Raw genomic sequence first — 25,479 nt, forward strand, 5'->3', positions numbered from 1 at the left:
GTAATTGTTTAAATAATGTCTTTAATGCTTTCGTATTTCGAGTGTGTGTGTGTGTGTGTGTGTGTATGTGTTTTAATAAATATAATTACATTTCGGCTAAAACGGAAGGTTTTAGGTATTAACAAAGGCTAGTCAAATTTATAGGCCTAGGCAATATAGGATATATATATTAAATAAAGAACTGTTAACGTGAGCTGCGCGAAGAATGTCCATCGGTTCTTTTAAATGATTCGATCAAACCGAATCGCAAATCATTGCATTATTACGTGGACTTTTGGTTAAACTTTTAAAGAGTAGGCTACACAATTTCTTATAGCCTACTTCACTTTTTAAAATATTTGTGTCTACTTTTTAAATACACTATATGAGCACAGTTCTACATAATATACATTATAATGCATTTCATATTCATATTATATTTAATATTACTTTCACTTCGCTCAGGCGCGCCTGACCTCACATGCCCCGCCCACTGCTGTTTCCTAAGCAACACTATACAGCGGCAACATGTCTGGAAGAGAGATCTCACGAGAGAGCGGCAAATCCGCAGAAAACTCCGAGAAAATAAAGAGAGGAGAACAAGCAGACAAAGATGATACTCGGATCAGTGTATGTAAACTAGGCTGCATGAGTTTGGATTTAGTCTAGTGACTCACTGGTGTTTAGACGATTGCTATAGGCCTATGATGAAATGAAGATCTACAGATTAAAGATCCCAGCTTATCTAAATAGAAAGAAAACAAATACACTGAAACATGTAACGTTAACGTTATTAATAACATTCACAAAACTTGACATTGTATACTAATGCTTAAAAATGTAATTAAACTTTGAACTATTGTCATAGCTGTATATCCAATAACGTTACATAACAACCGATCTACTAGTGAAAGTCAGTGTAAAAAATAATAATATTTCCCCCTTACATGGTAGGCTAATATTTTATGTTGATATGTTTCTTATCCTAATCTCAACCATATTAATACAAAAGTATCTGTAAATAATGCACAAGATAGGCTACTATCACGAAACAAACACTGTCAAAGTAGATTGAAAGTTTGTTGTGATCTTTTTCTTTTCGTGCAATGTTTTACAGCTTACTCTCCAGTAGCAGTTTTAACATTAAGTGACATGGCATCTGACGCACAGAAGCCAATGGCACATGTCACTATGCGTATTGGCACATCCGGGCTTCATTGGCATGTGCCAGTGGATAGTGGCATGTGTCACTGACATTGTTGGCATGTGCCCTACTGTCTATGGCATGTGCCAGTGGTGGATAGTGGCATGTGTCACTGACATCGCGACACACTGACACTGACATGACACCTGACTGACACCGAGTCGCGGAACATGTCACCGTGTTGTTGCAACACCTGACTGACAATGTTACTGACTGATAGATTAACAGACCTCCTATAGCCTACTGACCTAATTGTGGCACACAATCCTAAATAAATAGCCTAATTTTGTGATATTTAAAATATAAATTAAACGAATTAAAGTGCATTAAAGGAGAACTCCGGTCGAGTTCACGCGCATTGGTTTAGTACCCATGATCATGCGCGTGAACTCGACAATCGATTACTATGGACTTTGACGAAAACAGGATGTAAATACAGGTATGTGCGCTGGCTGAATAAACATCATTTTTATTCCTATCTTTCACATCTACTGCAGTCAGATTGACCCGCGTTCACTCTGAAGGAATCACTCACATGACCTGTGCACTTGTAATGACACATCAAGGATGTTAAGAGGCTAAAAGCAGGTTTAAAACTTGCCCCATTGAAGTCAACAGGGTGCAAATTTTAAAAAGAGGATAACACGGTGTAGGCAACACCGATTTTTGTCGTTGTTCTCTGTATTGACAGCACTCCAAATGTACAAAAAAATGAGCTCAATGTTAAAATTGACCGGAGTTCTCCTTTAATATTTTTTCAAACGTGTTATTTGTGTCATGTCTGTATTTGATTGGTATGACTGAATGTTGTGTAATACCAGTGCTACTTTATGTTGTTTATCTCGCAAAGTCACAAACTACCCATTCTAGGAAAGACATGAAATAAATCTATCATGGGTCATTACGAATAACGTATTAACAGTCGCGTCCGTTACTGTAAACCTTTATTTTTGCGTGATGCTGCACAGACGCACACCAGTAGGTGTCAGTATAAGTGAGTGTAACACTGGCCAGCGCAAGATTCTCATCTGTGGCTTTAATATTTCAAATCCTTCCAAAAAGTGTAAAAAAATTAATTATTAAAAATCATTTGTTTGTTAGGCTAGGCTATGTATCTGAAAAGGCTATTAGCTACTAGCAATATTCTTTATTTATACAAGTGCAAAAAAGTGCTCAGTGCATTTAAAAAATTCAAGAAACGTTCGGTCGCGCAGGACCTTCCTCAGTAGGCTACCTTTAATATTTCAAAAATAATTTTATGGAATTATTCAATAAATAAAATAATTTTTTGTTGTACAAATAAACTATGTGCATATGTTACATAATCTACATTATACTCCGGCAGACAGCTGCAGGTGTCACTACTGGAGGTGCCACAACATAAAGAGACATGTCAGTTTTAGTGACACAGGCCAACTGGCATGTACCAGTGGATATTGGCATGTGTCACTAAAACGTGAGATGTGCCAATGGATTGCGTCATGCCACTTGCATAACAATTTGCTTTATGCTGTCAAAAAATATGATTTATAACATCGCTAAGTAAATGTGTAGCCTACAACATACATAAATCGATACAATTATTTTTATAATATTAAAGCCACAGATGAGAATCTTGCGCTGGCCAGTGTTACACTCACTTATACTGACACGTACTGGCGTGCGTCTGTGCAGCATCACGCAAAAATAAAGGTTTACAGTAACGGACACGACTGTTAATACGTTATTCGTAATGACCCATGATAGATTTATTTCGTGTCTTTCCTAGAATGGGCAGTTTGTGACTTTGCGAGATAAACAACATAAAGTAGCACTGGTATTACAAAACATTCAGTGGCACATACCAATCAAATACAGACGTGACACAAATAACACGTTTGAAAAAATATTAATGCACTTTAATTCGTTTAATTGATATTTTAAATATCACAAAATGAGGCTATTTATTTAGGATTGTGTGCCACAATTAGGTCAGTAGGCTATAGGAGGTCTGTTAATCTATCAGTCAGTAACATTGTCAGTCAGGTGTCGCAACAACACGGTGACATGTTCCGCGACTCGGTCTCAGTCAGGTGTCATGTCAGTGTCAGTGTGTCGCGATGTCAGTGACACATGCCACTATCCACCACTGGCACATGCCAATAATGTCAGTGAAACATGCCACTATCCACTGGCACATGCCAATGAAGCCCGGATGTGCCACCGGATGTGCCAATACGCATAGTGACATGTGCCATTGGCTTCTGTGCGTCAGATGCCATGTCACTTAATGTTAAATGTATTATAAGGGTAAGCTAGCTTTATTTTTAATTGTAATAAAGTATATTTTCTGGAAAATAGTAACCTATTATTATCTCATATTCTAGGACACGAATATATCTTTTCCTCAGTGGGAACCTCTAAAGCATGACCAAATAAATATCCTCCTCAACCTGCCTGTGGACCAAGTACAGTTGTAAGTGTACAGTGATCATTACAAAAATTAAGCATATGCAAGTGTGTCACAGCTCTTTTGAGCGACACCAGTATCATCATTTGTCGGTTAGTAAATCTCCTTATATTCACAGCATATATAATTTTGTATATGACTTTTATGATATATTGTATTGTCTTGCATTTTCAGACAGTTTGAGGAAATACTGAATTTCAAAAAGCTCCAAACATGTTTAAAAGAAGCTGCACAGTTGGAATATTTTGTCAGTGGATTTTGGTGGGCCAAAGAGATGAACTTCACTTCTCAGCAAGTCTCATTTATCATGGCACTTTTGCAGCAACTACTTGACAGCATAAAATGTAAGTGGCGTTCTCTGAAGTAAAGTTTTGTTTAGTTTGAAATTCCACCATGGTTGTTGCTTTAGGTTTACTATATTTTTTTAAAATCCTCTTTGATTGAGAACATGGTGAGCATAGTACATAACGTTTACCTCATTTTACCTCTCAAGTTCAGGCACAGAGAGTGTTTGCAAATAAACACAATGCATGTTCCATTTTATTTCAGACAAACAGGCGTCATTTGCTGATAATTTCAAGGCATTTACCCAAACAGTGCTTGCCACTAGAAAGTCCCCATCAACAGAAGCTAAAGCCAGTTTTTTATTCAACACAGATCAAATCAAAGCCATCACAGATTACTTCAAGACCAGGTTTGACTCACAATGTCACATCCATCCTTTAATTACACTCCTCCTAAATACACTATGATTTTGTTTAAGTGCACGTGTTTAATTGTTGAGTATGGATTAGGTCATTCTCAACCCGTCTCACATTATTCATTGATGCAAGATGCTGCTTTGCCATTAGACAACAAGCAAACTAGATTCCTTTTATGGCCTTCATAATTAATCTTATGCATAATTCATACAGCAACGGATTGTGAAGCATGCAGACTACAGTGGCGAATAACAAACTGCAAGGAAATCATCTGTCTTTTAGAAAGCAAAAAGTGCAATGGAAGAAACATTGATGCACAGTGATGAAAAATGACATGCAATATGTGTATTATAGCAGAGCACGATTGATTTCTCTGCTTACCTGAAAGCATCAGTAACGCTCCATTTACAAGACCTAGCTAAATTCAGACTGCTTTTTAGTGCTGGTCCATTTCCTTTACTAAGCATGTTCATTTAAAATATAAATGATTTTTTGTTTTTAAAATAGTTATTACTCATAGTACATCACCTGGATTTTAATGCAGCTTTGCAATTTGAGACATAATCATAGCAATACGAGTTGGGATTATTGTCAAACACCTAAGCATTGACTATATTAACACCATTACAAACTGCTTGCACATCAATGGTTTGAATATTGTCAACAGTTGTGACAGTATGCATATGTCTTTTCATGTATGCTTCTCTATGTGAATAGTCTTTTCCAACACTACCGACAATATGAATTACTGTTCAGTCATAGAAGAGAGGAGCAACTCCTGAAAATAGAGGTAAGAAAACATGTAAACATGTAAAATCATATTTCAAAAATGTCATTATTTACTCACTTTCATGTCATTCCTAATTTAAATGTGTCAAAATGTGTTACACCAAGTTTTATGTTAGTGATGTCAATGGTTCTGTTGTGTTTCGTCATGCACCACAATGCACCAAATTTTAATGTGTGCATATTCAAATAGCACAAGTCAGATTTGATTCCCATTGCAGAATGGAACGTTCAGTGGGATTTTCAGTAAATAGTAAATACCAACCAATCCTCTGTTGTATGTTGCTTTGGATAAAAGCATCTGCTAAATTCATAAATGTAAACTTAAACTTAATTTCATCTGTTCCTCGCACAGAGCTTGGAATATATAACACAAGTTGCATGGACTAATTTTATGATATAGAGTACTGTTCATGTCCATACATGTCTCCTCCATCCCATTATCCTCCATTGTGGGAAACACTTAAGTGTAAGGCGGTTTTTCCTGATAAGTGAACATAAGAGTTTTCACAAGACATCATGCATGCACTAAAACAATAAACACACTAAATCTGGAGCGAAGATCTAAAAAAAAAAAGATCATAGGACACAACAACTTCTGTGCAAACTTGCCCAAACTTATCTCCTTGCCTATGTAAGCCCCCTTCTCCCTACTCCCTCTCCTTTCCCCAGAGAGCTACGGAAGAACGTAATGTTCAGTAAGATTTTCAGTAAATAGTAAATACCAACTAGTCGCTTTGGATAAAAGCATCTGCTACATGCATAAATGTAAATGTTAACTTAAATTTCATTTGTTCCTCGCACAAAGCTTGGAATATATATCGCAAGTTGTGTATGGACTACTTTTATGACAGCTTTATGATACTTTCTGTCATTTTTTGGAGATTGACAGTCCCTGGTTGCTATTCACTTTCATTGTTTTGAACATTACTCAAAAAAATTTTATTGAAAAAAGTCTTTCCGAAAAATGAAACAGGTTTGAAACAACATGAGGGTGAGTAAATAACTGTAACGGTCATGTTTTTCTGTTTAGCTATTCTGTGTTCCCTGTCTCTGTCTGAATTATTTGTTGCTATGGTTTCTGATTGAATTTGGCACCTGTTCCTCGTTTCGTTGATTACTTCCGTGACACAATTGCCTTGTACTGTGCCCTGGCATGATTGCCCCCCCCCCCCTCCCCACTTCTAACATTCCGGGCCGGAGCATGCTTACGTCATTTATGATGGAACTTTTTGTTTTGAAGAAAACAGGAAGAAAAACAATTTTTGCTAATAAACTGCCTAATAGATTTATAATTTATGCCGCGCAGCAATTTTTACTTGATTGTGTAGCACGTATCAGAAGATTATTAGAGGCAGCTGTCATTGATGGAGGAATTCGCAGACTAATTGTAAACTACAATTCCTGTTAATCAATAAGGTGAGAATCGGACCCGTTATGAACCTAAATATACTAGATTTAATTAAATTAATTGAAAAGTGTACTGTCCAAGTAGTAATAGAAGATGTTTGCTGTCGTAATGATGACAGTAGCACGCACAAAAGTAGTTCCAAGTGGGTCATGAGCGGTTCAGCAAACTGCGCCCGTGCACGTTACGGAGCAATCACACTAGTAAAACAAACACGTTTCATATCACCTAGTGTCAATACATCCTGAGTCTGACAAGAACCCAAAGCCAGAGTCCATCACAGACCCAGAGCCAAGGATAGCCGAGTGTGACCAGATGTCGGCTCTTATATCCGTCCAGGAGCTTGAGCCAATGTTCATCCTGGAGCCTGAACCTGCACCTTTTACATGTTTGGACAATGAACCACAGCCTACCGCAGACCCTGAGCCCAAGCCTGCAGAGTCTAACCAGTTGTGTGAGCCGGTAACTCTGTTCACCACAGAGGGAGTGTTAGTGGAGTGTAGGCATGGAGTTGAGTCCATACTAGCACCACTGAGGGTGACCTGTGCCATATACAAGGAATCCCCACTGGTTCAGTCTAGCCTCAAGTCTCCTTCGTCGCTGTTGGTCCCGCTCAGCCTCCCACTCCCTCCTCTTCTGCTGAGTCCATCCAGTTCTATGACCCTGTCGCTGTTGGCTCTCTTCAGCTCATTGGCTCTTCCTTCAGTGGTCCCACCCAGCTACTTGGATCTGCCTTGGGCTTACCAGTTGCCAGCCCCTCCTTGGTGTGAGGATCCCTTAGCTCCACCTCAGGCCTCCGAGCCCTGGACTCCACCTCGGCTTGTCGACCCATTGTCTTCACCTTGGCTCCACGCTTTCTTGGCTCCACCATGGTCCGTCATCCCTCAGGCTTCGCTGCGCTCTTTCGTTCCCTCCAGCTCCGCCTTGGTCAGTCATCACCCTGGTTGCGCCTCGGACTTCTGGACCTTAGGCTATGTCTTGTCTCTCCATCCCTTTGGCTCCACTGGGCTCTTCCTTTCCTCCTGCTCCACTGTTGTCCTCGCACCCACTGACTCCACCCCAGTCTGCCAAGCCCCCGTCCCCAACCTTGTCCCGCGAGACTGTGGTTCTGCCTGGGCTCTCCAATCCTGCAGTGTTGCCCTGGGTCTTAGTCTCCACTGCTCCGCATTGGTGCTTCACTTCATACGCCTCAACTTCCATTGGAAGTCCCTTTGTATGAGTCTCTCTCTGGCTCCTTTCACCGTCTCCTCCCTGACTATTTCCTCCATCGTCTCCTTTGTGGGGTTTCCCTCTGCAAGCTCCTCCAAGGTCTCGTCCTCCTCCTGAACACTCCTCCCTCCCTCCCTCCTCTGTTGGAATTTGTGGCACAAGGACGCACCTTCCGGGAGGGGGATGTACTGTAACGGTCATGTTCTGTTCAGCTATCCTGTATTCCCTATCCGCTTTCATACATTTTTCAAAGCAGACCAAAATTCATGCCGATTGTCATAAGTCATTAAGTGGTTATATGAGACTTATTAGAGAGTGTCAGAAGGCGAGTAACCCATAGAAAAGAGGCTGACCTTTCCATTGTTATTTCTGTTTTATTCAAATTTTTGTTTTTATTGTATTTTGTCTTCTTTATTCTTTGTGAAGAGCTTTGGGTTTGAGAAAAGCACAATATAAATAAAATGCATCATCATCATCATGTTTCTTCCATTTGATAATCTAATTGCAAATCAAATGATCAGAGTCACACTGGATTACAGCTGCTCACAGAACAGAAGCTGAAGCCTCCTTCATAATGACAGCAATTAAATCACAGGAGCTTGACGAGTCTCTGTGTTGTTGCTTGCTAATTGCCATTTCTACTGATCCAACTGTATCAGATGAATCACCGTCCAGTAGTCACAGCATTATGCTGTCACTCGTTGCCTAAAATCACAATTTCTTATTGAAAATAAAAGGCTTCTTGTCACTTAGTCGATACAAATTGCTGTCAGGTTTAAAGTTTATTAGACCACAAAAAACTTTGCTTCAACACAACAGTGATGCGACATCAACATATTGCAACATACAGTGCTTTGTTTGGTCTCAAACACCTGTTCAGTCATGTTCAGGGCTTGGTAAATTGTTTTCATATTTCCCAGTATAAAATGTTGCATTGTATGATCAGTTAACTGTGCAGTGACTCACTTCTTCTCTATTCATAAAGTAATCAGTTGTTTTCTCACAAAAGTCTGCGTGCTTCTTCAGTGTATTGAAGCCTCTTATCTATAAAAAAAATTAAGTTAGTATGTACAAATATTTGTCCCAAATGTGCAACTTTAGTTTTTACATTGTAAACTAAAATCTGCTTCAGCTCCAAATTCACATTACACAATTTAGACCGGCCCCCATATAAAGTTTTAAATTCTGCCACCTGTGTATTGATATTTAAAGCAGCTCTATGCTCAGAAAGGTAATTTGTGAAAGGTAATTTGTTGACTCTGTAGAGTACCTTATGATTTCCTCAGAGCACTGTTCATGTCCATACATGTCACTTACGTGGTGTTTAATTTCCTGATAACTGAACAAAATAATTTTCACAAGACAGCATGCATGCACCAAAACAGTAAACCCATTAATCTGTAGAGAAGATCTTAAAGAAAGCAGACACTGACTCCTTGCCCCTACGAGCCCCCTCTCCCCTACTCCCTATTCTTTCCACCTGGCTCAAGTCACTGAAAGTTCACTAAGACTTTCTATATGAACGAATAGAGCATTCTGTCATCAATGACTCACTCTTGTGTCCTTCCAAACCTCCAAGACTTTCACTCATCATTGAAACACAAATGATTATTTCTAATGAAATCTGAGAGATTTGTGTCCATTGAAAGTCTATTCACCCAAAACTCAGACGCTTTGAATTGTTCATAATCCATATGAACACGATCAAACAGATTTAATTTGGGTATTTACTCATATATAAACATTGATCAGCTAACATACATAATACATACAAAATCAAATATGGTCAACAGAAGCTCAACCATTATACTTGCTTGACCTGCGAGAATGAACCTTATTGGTTCTAGCACATCAAGCAAGAATGCTTGAGATCAAATGTACGTTCGCTGATCAACGTACATTGCATTATTGCATTATTGCAGCACCTCTCTTCCCAGTCCATCTGCTCTGTCTCTTCCCAGTCTGTGTGTTTAGTTTATTTTCTGTATCTATAAAGCCCCTCCTTCCAAAAAAGCGTATGTGCTCTGATTGGTCCGCTGGAACAGTGTGTTGTGATTGGTCAACCTCTTTGAGCATGTTTTGGAAATGTCACGCCCCTTAGCATATCCACAAGTTTTAACACACTTCTGATGCAAATCAAACCAGGTCTTGCCCCTTTTTTTGCGTATGCCTTGGGTGGGAATTATTTAAATGAGGAATATTGTCACAGTGCGCACTGATATAGAGAATAACTCCATTTGGAGTGAACTTTGCAGACCTTTTTCATACTCAAAGAGCAACATTACACACTAAAGAAAGTTGAAAAAGTAAAACAGCATAACAGGTCCTATTTAAATTAAGTGAACTTTAAAGCTACACTGTGTGATATTTTCCACCATCTAGCGGTGAAATTGTATATGACCACCCAGTGAATATTAGTTTCTGTTCCTTTCAATTTCGAGGGCGTTTTAACTCCTACGGTGGCCGTATTATTCCAAGATTAACATGGCTTCCAGTTCGACTACGTCCAATTGCGCCTTTAAAACTATCACCTGTGATCCGTCGCAGCACAGATTTATGTTACAAGGTAAACAATACTTTTTCACCATTGACGTGAGGAAAAGTAACGCAAGTTATACTAGAGGTCGTTCTGGCGTTATGCATAACCATGCTATGGTTAGACAAGCAACTATAAAGCTTTGAATTTACACAAATAGGCTGAATTACCTGTCGAGAAGAAAGCAGGCAACTTCGGCGTCCATTTTAAAATCTTTGCTCCTCATGAGCTCTTTCCATCTGGGAAAAGTTACTCCAATATTGACTTTGGTCTTGCTGATTTGCCTGTCGCATTGACATTTTAATTCTCTCTTTCGCTTCCTTGGCGACTCTGCTAACGTTACATGTCCTCGAAAATAGGCGTGATCCTCCATCAGCAATCTTTCAAATCTGCCGGCAGTCGCGAGTAATCTCCCCCTCGCATTCGTCACGGTGTCACTGAGTGTAAAGCGCGAAAGGCGAAGCTTGAATTTATAGGCTTGTCCCTCTTTGGCTAATGTAGTTTCAAGATGGAGGGGCAACATGGCGACCGGCATTCGAACCCCTCACCCGTATGTACTTTCAATGGCAGATTATAAACTTAAGAGAATACTTTATTACTTGAAATAAGTAAATATACATTAATGAGCACATATTTTTGAAAGAACTAAGAGTTTTTTGCTAAGAATCAACTAAAAAAATGACACAGTGTAGCTTTAAGTGCAAGTAAAATACCTATATACCATCACCCATGCCATTGGACTCCATCATTGGGCCAGTGATTGGTCAAAAACATGGGTTGTCGTTTCTCTCTCTGAATTTCAGATGGGAGGCAGATTTTCTGCTCAAGCTGAAATTCAGAGAGAGAAACGACAACCCATGTTTTTGACCAATCATTGGCTCAATGATTTGCTCATCCATAATTAACACGAAATGATCGCGCTCTGAGTACACTTTCAAAATGTTAAGCCAGAGCAGCGTAACCAATCGTTTTATTCCAATTACATGTGCACGGTTCATATCTGAGATCTGTAATACTGGAAGAGATTACATCAAAACTCAAGGCTCAGATTTGTTTAGTGTCTGAAATTGCTTTATGCTGTAGAATACAAATAATGATAGCTGCAGTTGAGCATCTTACAGTGAACATCAAATACAGAATCTAGGTCACTGATATCTGGCACCGAACACCATGTAACAGAACCATTTTTATTTGTTTTGAAAGGGACTTCAAAGCACATTTTGAGTATTAATATACTTGTTATTCCCTTCAAATTGGAACCAGTTTATCGGATCAAGATGTTTTACGAATAAAACAAAAGCAAAACAGGACAATGAATTGCAGTCGGCATTCTATTTTTAGTCCGGTTAATATGATACTGTTGACGTTAATTTGTTTATTGCTTGAGATGGAACATGCTTGAATCATGTCATTGGGAATAATGGGAAACAATGCAGTAATAAAAGAGCATTGTTCTACTCCCCTGCTTCAATTTGGAATTGTAATTATGTTCAGTATACAAACCACAAGGCTCTTTGTTTTTGTTAGTGTTCTAGTTTTGGATTCTGGGTGAAGGGCCTCCTGCCAAATGAACAGTAAAATGTTCCAGCCAAATGAAGAGAAAATGTAACTCAGCTGTTAATGCAGGCCTAAAGCTTTTCAGATACGCCGCACAAAATAAAGCCGACTGTACACTATGCCACTTATAAAGACTAATTACCAAATAAGGTTGGTTTTATTTTGCAATAAAGTCGACTGCAATTTCCTATTTAAAGTTGCAAGAAATACTCCTCAATGAGATTTGAATGGATTTTAAAAGGTTGGGTCTTTTGTTTCAGAAATGCATTGAGTTGATCAACCCAGCTGACTTTGCCGCCCCGTTGGAAGAGGGCATGTCCACTGATCTGTACTTCCATTATGTGGATCCCCCACGTGTCCAAACGCCCGAGAAGGTAAAATGTTGTCTTTCCCACCCGGTTCTTGCTGTAATAATGCGCTATCCAAAACTCTTCTAATGTATTTGGCTCGCAGTAAAATGTTGTATTCTTTTTGTGGTTCGGATTCTGCTTGGAATTACCCTTTCAGAGAAGATGCGTTTCACATGTTTCTCATTTTCAGAGGAAACAAAAATCTGCTTCCAAGTATGACTAACCTTTTTCCCTAACAGACACTGCGCTGTACAGCTGGAGAACATAGACTGCACTGAGCAGAGGGAATCGTATTTTATAGCAGGACGATTACATCATAGCTCAAATCTTTACATTTTTCTTCAGTCCCCCGGAGAATTTTCTTTTGCAACTATTTCTGTATTCATGTACTGTTAATGATTTACTGTAGTACAGAACATGAAAATTATAAAAACGCCATTCAAATTACACTCGCCTCTAATCGACTTTCCCACAGGCATGGAAAATCAGGGATTTCCAGGACTGGAAAGAAAGGCATGGGAATTCATGTCAATATTACCTTTCTGTAGTTGCCCGGCTTTCCTTTGCCGTCTCAAATCAACCCCTAATATGTAATGCCCACTTTTATTGATTTAAAATTAAGTTCCATCCAACATGTTATCTTGTTGAATATCCGTTTTTATTGGACATATGTCAGATTGCTGGATTAAATTGGTTGCATATTTTAGAATATTTTGAGCTAGAGGTTGCAATCTCTGCAAAATTGTTATTTTTTATTTAAATCATAATTTTAAAAAATCCTTATGGAGGAAAACGCTTTGGTCAAAAGGTGTGGGAACTCAACCGCAGAATCTCTTTAGAATGCAGTGTTTTCCATATCCTGGAAGTGTGTGCTGTTCAGAAAATGGCCACATGCAGGTGCTGTGCTCCTACTTATGATTTTATCATTTCCCACACAAGAGACTTCAGTTCTGCCTTTCCACACGAATGCTCAATAAATTTCCTCATTATTCCTTGCTGCTATGTTACATTAAAAGCTAAGAAAAATAAATAACTTTTAATGTCAATAACTAAAAGGATTAGCATTTAATGAATCATATGCCATATATTTTAAAATAAGATATTTGAGCTATTTTGATTTTCATTGTACTCATTAATTTAGTCTTGTAATGATTAACCTGGTTTTGCCATCAGCATTTGCATGCAGAAAGGCATGGGCATGTGGAGAATGTGCTTAAAAGGAGAGGTCAGGCAAAACTGTCATTTATTATTTACTCTCCCTCGTGTCTTTCTAAACCTACAGTACATGCTGTTTTTTATGGAGACACAAAATGAGAATTTTGAGAATCTTCATGCTGCTCTTTTCTATACAAAGATTACACTATGTATGTAGGCCTGTCGCAATTATTGATTTATCATCTGATTGTGGTTATTCAATCTAATCACAATTATTTGATATAGCAATAATTGTGTAGTTTAAATTTTAATCACATTTGCCAAAGAACATAAATAAACACAGTTGTCCATCATATAAAGGTTTGCGGGTTTAATCAGACTGCATTATATTATATTATATTATATTATATATTATTTTATATTATAAGTGCTGTCAAATAAATGAATGGCGATTAATTGCATCTAACAAAAGTTTGTCTCTATAATATGTGTGTACATATTTTATTATATTTATTTATATATTATATACATACATATATATGTGTGTGTGTACACATATATTATATAAACAAACTTTTATGTTAGATGCTATTAATCATGGACAGCACTAATTATAGTTTAGTTTAATCAGACTGCATTATATTATATTATATTATATTATATTATATTATATTATATTATATTATATTATATTATATTATATTATAGAATTTTCACAGCATTGCAGTAAATAATCTGGGCCTATTATAATTTTTATTATCACATTAAATCATATTATCATATTATCATTATTATTTTTTTAGGGCTGTGAAAAGATTAATCGTGATTAATCGCATCCAAAATAAAAGTTTGTGTTTACATAATATATGTGTGTGTACTGTGTATAATTATTTTGTATATAAATAAACACACATGCATGTATATATTTAAGAAATATTTGCATACATGTACTGTATATATTTATATATAATGTATATTATATATAAATATTTTTTTTATATATAAATAACAAATTTTTCTTAAATATATACATGCATGTGTGTGTATTTACATATACGAAATTAATTATACACAGTACACACACATATATTATGTAAACACAAACTTTTATTTTGGATGCGATTAATCGCGATTCATCTTTTCACAACCCTATTTTTTTAAATTGGGCTATTATTGGGTTTACATTAGGCTTTTGTACATGACATGAACAAAACTATTAAATCGTTAATCGCGATTATTAGTATGACAGTTAAACATCAGCACAAAATTCAATTAAATATTGAATTTTGCTTTGATAATGCTTTATAAAATCTGTTTCATTTCCACGGATGAAATATTTTGGGTTTGAAATGACATGAAGGTGAATAAATAATGACAGAATTTTCATTTATGGCTGAACTATTTCTTTAAATGACCCTAGGGCACGGAGGAATCTCACGAGGCGAATGTGGAAGAAGCTGGAAAAGCTGAGCTGGAAGAAAGTCCCGGGAATCACGTGGGCTTCAGTGTGGAAGATGTTCAAGAGGTGTTGGGGGAAATGACCCAGGAGATGTTAGCAAAACTGCAGGTAGGTATACACCCTTGAGCAAACAACAGTAGCCTTCTACAACAACAGCCTGTTTATAAGAAATAACATACTGATTACTACAGAGAGAGAGAGAGAGAGAGCGTTTTTCATTCGCATTAGTCAGTTTCAACAAGAATTACATTCATGGCTTGAGGGCAGGAATATCACAGATAGCATTAATAAAACATCTTAAAAGGCAAATAATGAAAAACAGACTATGTATCGCAGCAGCATTTCTGAAAATATCATGGTTCCGCTCATATTCTCCCACAAACCTCCACCCACAGCGTGATTACGCCAAGAAAAAAAAAGACTCCAAAATTAAAACCTGAATAACGCTCTCCTGCTTAATATCATTTGTATTCTCTGCATAACGTAAAGTACATGTGACAGCTGCTGGCAGATACCGTGATTCATTTTACGCTAGACTTAAGGTGGAATTGAATTACCGTGACTGCAACGATTGCACAAAACAACCAGGGAGATCGCTAAACTGTGTCATCTCTATCACAAGTTTTTACACGCCGTAATGTTTCGGAGGTTTGAGAAGGGAAAGGTCGCCGTGGGCCGCGCTCGAGACCCGAACAGAAGGGGCTTGAAAGACACAAGTCATTTTTCACTTTGATGGGATTAATGATTATAGGGGTCATTCAATTCTCCTGCCATGTTCCATGAAGACCTCTGTCGTCTGTGTGACAAGCCTTTATTTCAAATGGCAAACGCTCTGTAATTTGAGAGCCCATTTGTAGTGGCTTGTGTGTGCATCTTACATCTGAGTGATACGCTTTAGAGCCGCCGCTATTTCCATCAATTCTCCTGGGCTTTTCCTCTCCGTTTAATGTCAGAGGAAGGTCAATTACATATATCACTTTGCTAAATATAACCTCATGCAAATTGATTGGTAAAAATCTTTGCTGCTTCAATAGATTCTATTGCGTTGTTTTTTTTTTTCTATGCTAATTGTAACCAGTATGGCTCAGGGGAGCGTATGAAATCGCTGTGAAGCGTGCTTAATATCACAGCCATACACGTTCAGTTTGAAGTGTTTGCTACATCCATATTTATTCTTTTCCGTTTGCTTTTTTTTTTTCCTCCCTTGAATATTATTCTTGTTTCAAAAGTTCCCAGGAATGCCACGACTCTGTGGATCTCATCATACCTAATATGGTAGAAACACTGAAAATTACAAATGCTGGAATTACTGAGAATGACTTCCTTACCAATAACATTACCATTCCAGATGTGGACCAGAGGCATTCAATATGCCTTTGTGCTGTACGGGGAACTTCACTGCACAAAATGTGTTGTGCGTTTTCATTTAAAGCTGGAACATTGCGTACAAATATGCACAAGTACAATAGATCATCAATGAATGTCACGAACCTTTCAGCATAAGATCAAGGAAAAACAAAAAAGACAGTCAAGCCTATTTTTAGGACTGTTATGTATTTCCATTATAATTTCTGTTTATTCTATGAGGGTTTATTTATTTTATATTGTAATATACATTTAATACAATAATGGAATACAATAATACTATGATAATAATCTATACAATAACATATATATATATTCATTCTCTGAAATCAGCACCAATAAAATAAAATATATACTAGTATAAAAAGTGGAATTCAGTATAAAAACAATCAAGCCAATTTTAGGACCATTATTTTTGTTTATTTATTTACATTAATTTATTTTACATTGTGACATGATGTATTATCATTTCTGTGATATTTTCTGGGCATTTTATTCATAAGGGTTTATTTATTAATTGACTTTCATTCTTCTCATAGGTGATTATCATTACTGTAATACAATAATATAATATATAATACAATAATAATATTATGATAAAAATCTATACAATACACTTTTTTGCAAAATCAGCACCAATTTAAGGCCAAAAAAATGAGTGGAATTTAGTATAAAAACAATGTTTTGTTTTTTAATTAATTGTGTGTGTGTGTTTTTTTTGAATGTGACATTATGTATTCTCATTCTCAGGATTTATTTATTTATTTTCATTCTTCATTATATTTGCATTATCATTACTGTAATATAATAATATAATATATTATACAATAATACTATAATTATACAATATGAAGTATATTATTTGTAAAATCGTTAAAAAATATAATAATGAGATGTTTATCCAGTACTATAATGAGAATCATGGGGAGCAGATGTACTGAAAACAAGTCATGAAAATAAATTCACAATGCAAAAAAATAGTCGTCCAAAAGGCTTGACTTTTTTGAAGCAAAATAGTTTTGTTTTTTTGCTTTTGGGCTGAAATATGACCTCCACCCCATGATTCACTCATCTAACTGTAATCTCCACCCTGGATCAGTTTGGCATTTTTAAGGATGTACAAATTCTTGTGTGTTCAACAGGCCGACTTCACAGAGAAGCTGCGAGTTCACGAGGAGACCTACATCTCGAGGTTAGAACGACTTCAAAAACGCTCTTCCAAATAGCACTGATGAGACGCCAAGAGGAATTCCCACCAGTATTTATTCATTCAAATCCTAAAATAAAACAGAATATGGCACTCGCGGTTATACAGCCAAATACTCTTAATTTACTGTAAAACGTATTCACTTTGGTTTCGCTTACGTCCAGCTTCATTAGTTTGTACGATGTTGATAATAGATTAAATAAATGACTTTATGGTGACATTCTTGATTTATTCAGCAAGATAAAACGATGAATATGAAATGCAGGATCATATTCATGGAAGTCAAAAAGGGAACAGAATATCTAATTAAGTTGTTTGTTGAAGGTTTTTGTGGCACCTTTCCCACAAGTCATTAGCTGTCTGAAAGTAGCCCAGCGCTATGGCAACGCTGTGTAACTCAGCCTAAATAGCTGAGTTGCCATATAAAGTGATGTATTATTAAAGCTGAATAGTGACTTTTCCACTGCATTTGAGCAAACCCACATACAACTATAAATATAACCGGCAGTATGAAAGAATGCTGATCATTTCTCTGCGCTTATTTGCCGAGCACAATTATTTCACATCACAAAGACATTCTGCATATGCAATGCCATCTAGGATTATTATTGTTATTATTATAAAGATGAATTATTGATTTGGTTCATGTCAGTCCTATTATTAAAGGTCTTACAATACTTATTCTCAAACAGATTGTGACTGATGGAAAAACTGGTTCATTTAATCAGAGCATTATCAAATTACAGCAATATTCCTCCATGCCCGTGTGTTTTTCACGGCATGTTGATTTAGCTCTTCATTAGCCTTTCAGCCCCCGTGATGACATGTTGCGGTAAAGTTAGCGGCTTACACAGGATGCCTTGAGAACATGTTCAAACAGTTGGAGGTGTTGCTTTGGAGCGTTTTTTTTTTTTTTTTTTTTTTAAACTGATTGATAGAGTAATTCCTGAGCCAAGAGCTGGATGACCTTTCAGCTCATAGACAACAACAGTCTCTCTTCTGTCCAATCGAGTACAAAAATGACTTCCTACTTGCTGTAGAAAAAAAATGGTGTAAGGTTTACTTTGAAACTGGTTTAACTTATAACTCATGTTTATAAGGTCATCTATATGTTAGTGTACACCTAAAAGTTAACAAATGCTGCCAACCAACATTTAGTTGTCGGGTTATTTGTTTGCATCTAAACCGGGACAACAGGTTATTTTTAATAAGCTGATTTCTGTGAGTTATCAGCGTTCTGGTGTGCATATAAACGTGCTCAACGTGTTTGTTTTTTCTATACTATGGAAGTCAGTGGGGACCAGCAACTGTATGGTTTCCAACATTCTTTATAAAACCTTCATTTATGTTCAACAGAAAAGAGAACTTTATGCAGGTTTAGAGCAACTTGAGGGTGAGTAAATGTCATTTATGTAGAAGAAATGTGAAATTATTTTTGAATTTGGAGCTTTCTAGACTGAGAAAATCCAGAAAATGTATTTTTGGCTTATGTGGATGAAAGACAACAACTCCCAGAATGCACTTGCTTCGCTGCCCTACGAGGCCACTCCCAAGCCACGCCTACCGGTAAGAGATCGTAATTGAAAACAACAAGGCTAGGCTACTAGTGAGACTCCGTGACGAGTTTGCCCGGGATTTCGAGATCGCCCAAAATGTCCGGGATTCGGCTTTTGCGTTCTACAGTCGCCATTCATTCATCATGTTTACTGTGGCGAGCAGGACGAGGCTGAGGGCCACGGGAGAACGGCGCGAGGCCGGTGGCGTCATTACTGAGACGCGCCGGTCTCGTATCTCTCACGGAGGAGCGGGAATTTTCTTAGCAATGTTAAAACGCACATCAACCGATCACTTTTTTAGCGTTCATGTAAATGTTACATTCAGATTCACCAATCGGAATGAATTCAGTTAGATTGAAACAAGAGGTGTGCATGTAAACAAAGAATGGCGACTGCAGAAAGCAAAAGCCGAATCCCGGACATTTTGGACGATCTCGACGGCCGGACATGTCCGGGAAAAAGAGGATGGTAACCCCTACTTACTCAGCTTTCTCCTACTATTCAGCTTTCTCCACAGAACAAGAGCCTGCTAGCTTAGCTTCCAAAGAAATACGGCTGATACTATGTGTACATTCTGTGAGTGAGATCCCACCCTCTATGGGTGGGTTGAACAAATGCGGAACAACGCCATCTACTGGCTGTAGTCTTTAGCCTCTGGCCAAAAAATCCTCCGATGACGCAAAATGACGATTTTTGCGTCATCGGAGGATTTTTTCCAGACAAAAAATACATAAATCTCTCCTCTCAGGGGGATATGAGGGTGGAAAGCACGGTAATTCGAAAATACTACAGGTTTTCTACTAATACAAAGCTTAATGCTAAATCCTGAAGTATCCCTTTAAATATGTAAAAATAGGATAAATCTTGTAATTTGTCTTGTCAATTGTCAAAACAATTTATTAAGTTTTAATTAGTAATAATGAACTATTATTAATAATATAATAATAATTTACTGTGAATTAATAATAATAATTTACTGATGGCTAAAGACAATGTTAATAATAGGATATTTTTGGTTTTACAGTCATTAATGAACCATTTCAGGACTTTTAACGAGACATGCATGATTGCGTTCCTTGGTCCATGTCACTTTAAGAATAAATAATGCTTACGATTACTTTTTTAAATGCAATTTTTGTCTCCAGCAGATGCCGGCAACAGTTACGTTTTCATTTGCCAGGTCCAAATACAATAAAAACATTTCGGTTTACTAAATCAAGCTAATTAGAAACGAGGCTACAGTTGCAAGCAAACTATTGTGTCTCTCGCTGAGTGATTAAAAACATTCCTGAACATTTGATGACTTGTATGATTTATAGCTTTAATCATCCCCAAAATAGCTGGAAGCCCATGTGCTGGCAGCAGATTTCTTTCCACTCATTTCACAACAACCCCACTTCAAGCATAAGAAAGCTTTCCTGTTGACACGTTGTAATGCAGCCCATGATGCTTTGCTCTTTATTAAATTAAGCAGTACATAAATGGAGGACAATAACAAGGGCAGATGGGCTCTGGGCTTCCAGTTATTCATCTTGCTCACTATTGAATTTGTCATTCCGTGGCAGCACCGAAACTCTTTTCCCACATCTGCCAAAATCCTTCACTTTTCCAGGCTGATCTCATTGGGAGTGCTATTAATTGAGATCAAATGCTTTTCCGAACACTCTCTTTGCACAAGTCCACATAGCTGTGGTGCCTGTGAAACCTAATCGGCCCGTTTCTCGAGCGATCAGATGAATGACAGTCTCGGGTTTGCCTACAGAATAAGGCTTTGTAAAAAATCTGATGGATTGGCCATTTCTGTGTGTACATTGTGCCACATGTTTACTCTTAAAAAGAAAAGTTCTTTATTTGCTTCCATGAAGAACCTTTAACATCCACGGAACCTTTCTATTGCACAAAAATGTTCTTCACACTAAGTAAAAAAAAAAGGTTATTTTAAGAACTGTTCGCTGAGAGGTTCTTTGAGGAACCAAAAATGGTTCTTCATGGTATCACCACCTTTTGGAACCTTTATTTTTAATAGTAAAGAGTAAAACACTGATTGTTTTGTATCAGTCGGATCTTTTGAGAAAAATAATTGAATAAAATGTCAAAAAATTGTTTCAAAGATTATTGGAGTACATTGTATGAGAAAATACTATTTCACCCTTTTTAATTCACAATAATCGTATGTTTAATTCAAGCTAAATCCCAGCTAAAACTACTAACTAATATCAATTTAAAAGATTATTAAAGACAAGTAAACAGTCAGCAATTAAATAAGAACAAACAATCAAATAAGAAGCAATAGCACAAATAAATACAATATAACAAAGATACAAATGAAATAAACAGTGCTTTTCAGGGTTTTCAGGGACAGAAACGTAATAAAGTAAGCAAATGTAATATAACACTGCAGTCTTCACTGTATAAATTATCTTATTAAAGTTGCAAAAGTTATTCAGTCAAGAGCAGCGAGCGATTTTTTTCTTTGTCCTTTGTTGTTTGAATTACCCTTAACCCTCTGGGGTCCTTCGGGTCAAAAATGACCCGAAGCGTTTAAATAAAAAATTATTAAAAATCGTAGCTTCATCAGAATGGTCCGAAACTTGGTGACTTTGTTGGTACTTGGTATATGAACACCCAAAAAAATTGGGGACAGGATTTGAGTAGTCTAAGTGGCTGTAAAAAAAATAGTCACACTCAGGACCTTCGGGTCAAAAATGACCCCCATAGGAAATGAATGGGAAATTGGCAAAAATGTGACAATACAGAGTTTTTTTGTGCGTACAATCTACAAATCAGCCACGATCCAGAAAAAAAGTACACAACAGTGAAGGGGTGAATCTATAAAACATCAAGAGTGCAAAACAGACACATCCACACACACACACACACACACACACAAACACACTTTTATACACATACACACTAATAAATTCAGATTACAAACATCTGTTTTGAATTTTTAAAAATCACAGCTTCATCGGAATGTTACGAAACTTGGTGACTTTTATGGTATTAGGTATGTGAACACACAAAAATTATTGAGGTCATGATCCAAGCATGCTAAATGGTAGTCACACTTCTGCTCTTTGGTCAAAAATGACCCCATAGGAAATGAATGGGAAATTGTCAAAAATATGAAAAAACAGAGTTTTTTTTGTGCATACAATCTACAAATAAGCCAGAATGCAGAAAAAAAGGACTCAACAGTGAAGGGGTGAATCTCTAAAACATCAAGAGTGCAAAACAGACACATCCAGACACACACACACACACACACACTTTTATACACATACACTAATAAATTCAGATAACAAAAATCTGTTTTGAATATTTAAAAATCACAGCTTCATCGGAATGTTACGAAACTAGGTGACTTTTATGGTATTAGGTATGTAAACACACAAAAAATATTGAGGTCATGATCCAAGCATGCTAAGTGGTCATCACACTTCTGCTCTTTTGTCAAAAATGACCCCCATAGGAAATGAATGGGAAATTGTCAAAAATATGAAAACACAGGTTTTTTTTGTGCATACAATCTACAAATAAGCCAGAATGCAGAAAAAAAGGACTCAACAGTGAAGGGGTGAATCTCTAAAACATCAAGAGTGCAAAACAGACACATCCAGACACACACACACACACACACACACTTTTATACACATACACTAATAAATTCAGATAACAAAAATCTGTTTTGAATATTTAAAAATCACAGCTTCATCGGAATGTTACGAAACTAGGTGACTTTTATGGTATTAGGTATGTAAACACACACAAAATATTGAGGTCATGATCCAAGCATGCTAAGTGGTCATCACACTTCTGCTCTTTCGTCAAAAATGACCCCATAGGAAATGAATGGGAAATTGTCAAAAATATGAAAACACATGAGTTTTTTTGTGCATACAATCTACAAATAAGCCAGAATGCAGAAAAAAGGACTCAACAGTGAAGGGGTGAATCTCTAAAACATCAAGAGTGCAAAACAGACTAAATCTGTTCAGGCAAAAATCACTAGAATTCGCAAGCCTTTCTACAGAGAGCTGTAAATCCACTAGTGGTAAAAATGTGCTATTGCGTGATAAAAATGCTCAATGTGTCCACCAGGTGGCACCCATCTCATTTCAAAAATTGTTTTCATGAGGCCTAGGCTTGACTCTAAAATGAAATTCAGCTTTAATAAAAAAAAAAAAATAAAAAAAAAATATATAAATTTTCCATTATATTCAATGGGAAAAAATGGGTCATAATTATTGCATAAATATTAATTATAAATCATAAATTCTCTCAAAACACCAAAAAAGAAAAGAAAAAATATTATTAAAAACAATAATAAAAAAAAAAATTATGATTTTTTTTTATATATATTAATTTTGCCCTCCGGGTCATTTTTGACCCGAAGGTCCTGAGTGTGAGTGTTCAATGAAGGACCCCAGAGGGTTAAAGGAGAACTTGGTAACTTTTTTAACTTAATAAAACTGTCTAGAATTAATTTGGATGGTTAAACAACCTGTTCTGGTGATATCGGTGACTTTCCCCGCTCCCCCCAGCGTTCCCAGGCGGAAAACCAACCTTGCAACTTGGGGACTACCGTCCCGGCAAGATAGAAATTGGAAGTCTCGTGAGAAGCGAAAGCGAGAACGAGAACGAGCGCGAAACACGAATTGCTTTACGGCAATTCGACATAAACACACACACATGTATGATGTATTACCAGATTACCCACCTCGGTAGACATAGCTCCACACGATACAGTTGGCTTGCTCCGATCAAAACAAACGCACATGAGCAGCGGTAGAGAGGGGGAGGAGGCCGCCGCAAGTGAGTTTTTTACGACCGTGTTGTGAAATATACGCCCCCCCCACAGCTGTAGGGGGAGCTCGTGGGGAAAACATGCGACAACAAAAGGAAAAATCAGCGAAGAAGTGACTAGAGTTCGCTAGAGTTGCCGAGTTCTCCTTTAAAACAGTAGCATATGAATATTAGGCTGCTGTCACTTTAAGACCTAATTCACAGATGACTGATCCAAATGCGTTTACTTTCTCAAACGTTTACATAACGACTATGTTTACTTAGATACTCGCTATTTTCTGACATCGTTTTTTTGTGAATTTGTCCGCTCAAGTGCAAGAAGCCATGAAAGAGAGCTCAGTTTAGCTGAGACGCGCACACAAAACGTGAGGAATGTGCTCTCTTTTGCATCTTACTCGCATTTGCCACTTGGCGAGCGTTAATTTTAGGCCCTGGTCATGTTGTTTCAGGCATGAAATGTCTAGCAGAAATTTTGAAGAATCTTCATGCTGCACTTTTCCATAAGGCAATTTATAATTATTCAAACTGAAGCTATAGTAGTTCTATTTCAAGTCTTCTAAGCTCTCACAGACAGTTGCTGTTCATCTACATCTATTCTTTCAGGTTTGGTCACGGCACATTGAAGGTGTTGCATCATTGTTATGAAACCTGAAGTGATGAAAAAAATTAGATTACAGGTGTGACATGATGGTGAGTAAATATGACGAAACTGTTATTTTTGGGTGAACAATTTCTTACACATGCAGAAAGGAAGTGTCTTAAAAGATAATGTAGTTCCCATTTTGAGACTTTTCTTTTTTCTTTTTGATGATTTCAATTATCTGCCAATCTTAATATAACAGCCCTGAGAACTAAATTGAATTTTTTTTTTCTCCCTTTTCCTTCGCCACAGAAATTATATGAGATGTGAAAAAAGCCAAGCTGTGTGTTGAAGGCAGCTGTCATTATCCTTTTTTTTTTTGCTCTGCTGTCAGAGCTGCCTAGTTTTGGCATAAAACCCTTCAGGCGATGTAATATACATAGCAATTTCGCTGCATTACAGAGAAAAGAGACAAAGTAAAACATTTTTACAAGTTAAAAGGATAAATTAGGATGGAAATGATTTAAGAGGCAACATTTGGTCTTAGTCCTGGGACCAGATGTTGGATTTTCCTCCAGTGAAAGAAAGTTATGGGGGTTATCCAGAATGCTTGACTGGTAGCCTCTTGGCTTTCCGCACATTCCTAAATTGCCATGTAATTTAAGACCTTGTTTTCATTGCAAAATAGCGCGACACGTTCAATTCGGTGCGGTTACAGTCGTGTTACAGGACTCAAAAATAATGTTTGCATTGTTCGAGGAAACCAGGCGCAATTGCTGTGCGCATAGCTCTGTTGTGCAGTAAAATTCTTTTAAAGCCAACAGGTTTAGTGCTTTGCCTAGATTGTTTTGTCAGCCCTACACCCATGCAAATGTTTAAGAGCGCTCAGTCTTGTTTGCATAGGCTCATGACATTTCAACCGCTTTTCCTCGTATCATTTACATAAGAATCGTTCCTCTTTAGAAACCTGAGACTTAAACATGGACAGTATGGTTCCTCTTTGTTTCAACAGAACTCAATAATAACAGCAGCCCATTATCTTCAAGTGTAGTTTATATTCATTCGGAGTCCTGGTGGGCGCCATTAATGTTGCTTACATAATGAAATTCATCGAGTCTTTTGGGCTCATTGTATAAATCATTCATCTCTCGCTACAGCGCGAGCAAATCAAC

The 25,479-nt window shown here is 37.2% G+C and overlaps 1 protein-coding gene across 1 annotated transcript; it reads left to right on the forward strand.

The window, feature by feature from the left end:
* Nucleotides 1–482: 482 nt before the first annotated feature.
* Nucleotides 483–17,582, forward strand: cabcoco1 (ciliary associated calcium binding coiled-coil 1). The gene is made up of 8 exons (XM_079851703.1): nt 483–609; nt 3,550–3,638; nt 3,807–3,976; nt 4,182–4,326; nt 5,051–5,123; nt 12,090–12,203; nt 14,755–14,901; nt 17,301–17,582. Exons 1-8 carry the CDS (start codon nt 508–510, stop codon nt 17,382–17,384), a joined length of 924 nt encoding a protein of 307 aa, XP_079707829.1. The 5' UTR covers nt 483–507; the 3' UTR covers nt 17,385–17,582.
* Nucleotides 17,583–25,479: the final 7,897 nt, after the last annotated feature.

This window comes from Squalius cephalus, assembly GCF_949319135.1.
Source record: "Squalius cephalus genome assembly, chromosome: 19".
NCBI classification, from domain to species: domain Eukaryota; kingdom Metazoa; phylum Chordata; class Actinopteri; order Cypriniformes; family Leuciscidae; genus Squalius; species Squalius cephalus.

What these genes read in the sequence shown, in the direction of transcription:
- cabcoco1 (XM_079851703.1), top strand. Translation starts at nt 508, where the DNA reads ATGTCTGGAAGAGAGATCTCACGAGAGAGCGGCAAATCCGCAGAAAAC. An exon ending in ACAGATTACTTCAAGACCAG is followed by an intron (nt 4,327 to 5,050) that starts GTTTGACTCACA and finishes CTATGTGAATAG; the next exon opens with TCTTTTCCAACACTACCGAC. An exon ending in GTGTCCAAACGCCCGAGAAG is followed by an intron (nt 12,204 to 14,754) that starts GTAAAATGTTGT and finishes AAATGACCCTAG; the next exon opens with GGCACGGAGGAATCTCACGA.